Genomic DNA, 6,000 nt, shown 5'->3' on the forward strand with positions numbered 1-6,000 from the left:
GGTATTTGTTGTTTGCTTTCGTATTACACATTATTCATCGGTCTTGGAATCTAGAACAAAAACTTGTAGGTGCTATGGATCACTGAGTGCTGTACTCAATGGTCGAAATAATCGCCTTAGATTTTTGAAAGATAGTGTATCGCTATGTAGGATAGCTGAATAGCCACTAGTCATCTAATAAGCATTCCATCTTTTTGTTTTCCTACTGGAATTCTTGAATTAAACTGTTTTGGAATAACGTCATTAACAAAAATAGGAAATAACTTCGTTTTGCGTCTTTTTCTGTAAGACATAACATCATTTTAAATCGATTGCTTCAGACCCTAGTTACATATGCATCATATTACGAACTTACCATGAAAAGAGTGAATAAACATTTGTAATAACTGTATCACGTGCATTATTGTATTACATTAAAATACGGCTTTGTGTGTTATAACTGTTTAAAATGATACAGTTATTTGATTACATAGCGTAAAAAATAGTCTAATTTATTGTAGGCCTATGCATCTACAGCCAGGCCTTAATATTTATCATTGAGTTTTCACCATTAAGCGTTCAGCAGTTAATTCTTAGTTGTGTTCGCTAGGGAGAACTCATGACTCAATAAAGGTAAATAAAGTTCCAGGATCAGTGTAATCCTGATTGCTTTGCATATCCAAATCCAACAAGGGAAAATGCGTTCCATAAAAGAACCATATCGTTCTATCCAAAGATTATCTATAATGCTATTAATTTCCTCACTAAAATTACTTCATCATCCAATGGATTTGGATGAATTTGGTCTAATTTCAAAGGACTTGTACAATACATCATATATTGTACGCATATTTAGATACTAGCTCATCCCATATACGCTGCTTGGAAAGAAGTCAATGGGTACCACAGTGTCATGAACAAACATAGCGCCCACCTTAATAAGATGTAGGACCTCCTTTCGCTGCAGTGACTGCAGCAACCCTACGGGGTACTTTCCACAAACATACGATAACAATCAATAAAAATATTGGACCATTCTTCATGCAGGCATGTAATGAGGTCCTGAACATTGTTTTCGTTAGGCAGACGTCTCTTGACCTCACCCAAACGCTCCAATTCATCCCACAGATTTTCAATAGGATTTAGATCAGGGTACTGTGGAGGCCAGTCAAGTGTGGTGGCGTTCATGTCTACAGACTACGCAGTTACAGTAGCAGCAGCAGCCTTATAAACACACATTGCCTTAAGAGACAAGAATCAGTTCCGTAAAAGAGGTCCAAGGCCAAACCAAAGAAAAAGAGGACCATATCATCACCCCGTCACCGCTGAATTTCATAGTTGGGGTACTCACTCTAGTAAGATACGTTCACCGGGTATGCACCAGACCCATACCTGTTTATCTGCTTAGCAGAGGGAGTAGCAAGCTTCCTCATCTCACTGTACACGCTCTTTGTACCACTGAAGACGATGCTGCATGTTGCATATTATGATCCTATCATGGAAACCCCTATTGTGAGCATCGGTTCAGAATTTGTGCAGATTCTTGTTCAAGTCGATGCCCGGAACTCAGCATACAACGTGTCGGTTGATGAATGCCAGTGTTTACATATATCATTCTCTGTAGCACTCTACGGTCAGGTTTGGTGAGTGTGCTGAGTCATCCAATGTGGGTTTCACTTGCAGTTGACTTCCTACGCTTCTGTTTCAGCATGGTATCATTGACTGCAACATGGCATCCTATCACAATGCCTCTTTCTAACTCCGTCAGTACTCTTCTAGCAGCCATATTACTCGGATGCAGTTGCACTGACTCAGGAGCATTATACTACTCCAATTTTTACGGGCTGTAAGCGCATGAATCGCTACATGGCACGATGTTCTTTGCCCATGTGGGATGTCCTTTCCAAGCAGTGTATATTACCTAAAGTAGGCCTTTTGTTTCGTACATAGATTTGCAACAACTTACTAATTTAGCATTCTGTCTGTAGTGTTTTGTAAAATCAAAATTCATTTGATTTATTTTATTTTATTTATTTACTTTTTGTGAAAAGCTCCGAAAAGAAACTCAAGAACTGAGCAATGAATTGCAACTCACTACCAGCAGACTTGATGGCCTGTTGTATGATCTTTCAATGTATCTACTGGTAAGTTAAACCGTGCCAAAATTTAATTACTTGCTCAAGTTGTTATTATACAAAATAACAACTTGCGCAATATATGAATTAGCATAAATCACAGAGCAGTGTTTATCTACATTATGTTTTTCTTTCTCTGAAATAGAATAAAAATCTGATTTGCCTACAACTGAGGCTCCTAACCAGCATGTTTCCGGCTGAAGTATTGTGGGCGGTATGGTTAATTTTTTTGAAATGGGTGGTTAAAAACCTGAGTATCCAGTTATTATTCTTATTATAGAACCTTAACAGAATACCTTTCTCCAAACTACAATTCATAATTATTGCATACGTAGTGATAAAGTCAAAAATAACCAATCATACATTGCAATTTTTTTTCTTCCACTTTGTTTAGTAGGAATTTCAACTAATGGCCTAAGATGGAGGTTAATTTCAGTAATCGTCACTATTTGAATAGTGCTGAGCACAAACCGGAAGAAAGTAAAAAAATTAAATTTATGAATTTGCCAGAGAGTTAGTACGCGCAGTAATTTTACGAAACCTCGTACCACCCACCTATGATATTAATGCAAAATAGTTAAATAAATAAAAAAAGAAAGAAAGAAATAATGTAACTAAGGTTTAAACATAATAAGCAATTTAATTCATAATAAAAGATAATTTAATAAATAATAACTAAATATTACGGTATGGCACAAAAAAAAGCAGTACGGTGGTACCTCGCTGATCCGATTAATAAAAACCGTGCTCGTTCGGATTAGGGAAAAGTTCGGATTAGCGAATTTCCCCCCAAGAGACAACGATAACTAGCGTTTAAGACAAAAATAATCAGATTCTTGTGGTACATCAATTTAATTCTGTAAATAAATGAAATAACTGATAGAAAAAAGCTGCCGTGCTGTAATGTGAAATTTAAAAAATAATACAAATTTATTTTAGCAAAAAATTTAGCTTGTATTGTTGATGATTCTGATTTAATAAAATTGCATATTTCAATACATAATTTAATTTGTGTAAAAATATCACTTTCTTGCACACAACACAAAAAAAGTTTTTATTTCTTTGTAAAAAATCAATGATTTTCTTTTGCTTCTTGGAAGCTGAACTTTTTTCGAATGTTTCTTTTCAGAGCTGCATTAGCAATAAAATTTTCTGGAATGCCGTGTCATTTTTCTTACCCCATTCTACGCAAAATGTCAACTGCCTCTGCTTGTTTTACATCATCGTCAACTAATTCATTCAGTAACGTCATATTTATAATTTGAGCATCTGATTTGATTTCGAATTCACTTTCGGTTCTACCTGTAATCCATTCCGTAACATCTGTTTGTGGAATTTGAACATTTGGACTTATATTTTTAATCAAATGATGCACGTTTTGAATTTCCGCTTTTTGTGTATCACCGTAGTTATACTGTACTGTAATAATAAAATAAATAATAATAGTTAAAATAATAATTATTAAATAAAAATAATAGTACACAAAATAATAATACGTAATAAATAAAACTTTTTTTTCTTTCAAACCGCAGTTCGGATTACTGGTGGGTTCGGAATGAAGCGGTTCGGATTAGCGAGATACCATACTGATATCCGTACAACAGCTTGTTGTACGGACAGAAGAATATCTGTAAAGCAGCTTGTTGTAGAGATATTAAAACTTCTATCCGTACAACAGCAAAGACAATACGTCCAGCACTATGAGATATGCCGTTCGAACTACATGCACATTAGTAGAAGATCACGTGTAGAGCTACCCCCCCCCCCCTCCCTATTACATTTAGCTGTAGCAATGGTGTTGACGTTGGAAGAAAAGACGTTCATTTTTGAGGATTATTTTCGTTCATACGGAGTTGGTAAGACAAATAATCCAAGCTTATGTTTGTGAGCAGTTTGTTCGTAGTTTCCGTAAGTGTTCCCAAAGCAAGAGGGTCATCATTGCCTTACCCGAAATGAGTTCTCCGGGAGGCTCATTTCGAAGTTCTCAGAATTCCCGTATCCTTCACGGTCTCCTAATCTCACATCACATGATGCTTTCGTTCGGGGGTATGTTCAAGGAATGGGTATTCCACCACGACCTGCTTTCAAACTTTGATGAACTGAGAGATAAAATTACACGATACGTCCAGCAGAAGTCCCAATCCTTGTTCACCAATGAGAAACTTTCGCATGCACTGCGAAACCTGTCTTCAAAGACAAGGTGCCTTTTTTGAGCACGTAATCTACCGGCGTTAATGCTTTTTTCGACCAAGATTCTACATAGTTATGGATGCACATATCGTCATGTGTAAACATATTTCTTTGTTAAGAAACATGTTTACTCAATAACATATACTGTTGTAGTTATTCAGTACTTTTTGCGCCATACTGTATAAATATTTTAACTAATTCACTAATAATTAAGTAATAAATAATTTAATTTATAATTAGGCATTGTAATTATTTGTTAAATAATTAATATTGATATTCGTACAACAGCTTGTTGTACGGACAGAAGAATATCTGTAAAGCAGCTTGCTGTAGAGATATTAATACTTCTATCCGTACAATAGCAAAGACAAGCTTTTCTCTCAGACTCTGTGACCACTTAAAAAGATCAGTTTATATGAAAATTATAATAACGGAATAACTCACGTAAAATATTATATATATATATATATATATAAACTTTGTTTGAACGCATGCTTTAATTATCTCATTATTTAGAAACAAGACTATGGACCAAAAGTAGCAAACAGCAGTAGCTCATTTCCTCCTGTAGATCCAGAGAAGCAAAAAAGACTCAATGATCATCTGCGAGTTCTCTTGCATGCTCACCAATGTCGAAGCCTTAAAACCGATGATACCAACGAGTCGTATTGTTCGGTTTCTTTATGTCAGCGGATGAAAAATGTGCTGGAGCACATGAGTTCTTGTAGTGCTGGAAAGATGTGTTCGATTCCACACTGCGCGTCTTCAAAAAAGATTATCGCTCATTGGAATATCTGCACCATCAGTGAATGTCCCGTCTGCAACATTAGTGCCGATTTCCCAAGCCAGGAGGAACACAGATGACCAAAATGATTGCAGAAAAATGCTCATGCCATTCTTTATTATGCACAAAATTAAATAAATAAGTAATACGAAATGAAAATCAAAACGGATTGTAATTTATTTTTGTTATTAATAAACTATTTATTAAATCAATTCATATTTGAATTTTTAAAAATTTTAAAAATACATCAATATTTAATTTCTTAATTAAAAAAAGTTAGCATATTTAATAAAATTTCGAAATATACTTTTGTGCATCTGAGTACATATATATATTTTATAAATGTTTTTGTCTACTTATTACAGTGCATATACATTTTGCACATGTACTACAATAAGTTGTTAGTCGTTGATCACTTTTTGTATAAGTATTAGAAGACAGATAAAAAAATACAAAGAAAAAATGACAAGCAGCAAAACGGTGAGAGGAAGCAGACTACCAGTTAATGCAGTGAGTGACACAAAGGGGTGAACAGGTTACCGGTTTCAAAGCGTGGAAGCATATCATTGGTTAGTAATTTATCAGTTAAGCCTTCATTGGCTCACTCATATTCCCTGAGAATATATAGGAATATATAAAAATATATTCAATGGAGAGAAGAACATATATTCAGATTTGTTTTTAAAATATTTATTAATGTGCAGTATTATTTTGAAGGCTTGGAGTGTCTGAAGGATCTGTTCTATCACCCACTCTTTTTCTATTGTTTATAAATGAAATACTCGCAATCATCACTATTCCTATCCACAGCTTCGCTGATAATAGCACTTTCCACTCATCCTATGAATCTGAAAAACCATGCCGTTCTCTGACATCCCTGGCTATAAGATCGTCTACAACCATTGCCTTAAA

General features: G+C 34.9%; 1 protein-coding gene across 2 annotated transcripts in view; it reads left to right on the forward strand.

Moving 5' to 3' along the window:
* Positions 1 to 5,251, forward strand: part of LOC150106116 (uncharacterized) — a 50,292-nt gene extending 45,041 nt beyond the window's left edge. For both annotated transcript variants that reach the window (XM_090393857.1, XM_090393858.1), the window contains 2 exons: positions 2,031 to 2,123; positions 4,821 to 5,251. In XM_090393857.1, coding sequence (XP_090249983.1) covers positions 2,031 to 2,123; positions 4,821 to 5,168 — 441 coding nt within the window. In that variant the 3' untranslated portion in view covers positions 5,169 to 5,251. The remainder of the gene's footprint in view (positions 1 to 2,030; positions 2,124 to 4,820) is intronic.
* The last annotated feature ends 749 nt before the right edge of the window (positions 5,252 to 6,000 follow it).

The sequence above is a fragment of the Typopeltis vanoorti genome, chromosome 6 (genome assembly GCF_054136105.1).
Source record: "Typopeltis vanoorti isolate ZY-2024b chromosome 6, IOZ_Tvanoo_1.0, whole genome shotgun sequence".
Lineage (NCBI taxonomy): Eukaryota > Metazoa > Arthropoda > Arachnida > Uropygi > Thelyphonidae > Typopeltis > Typopeltis vanoorti.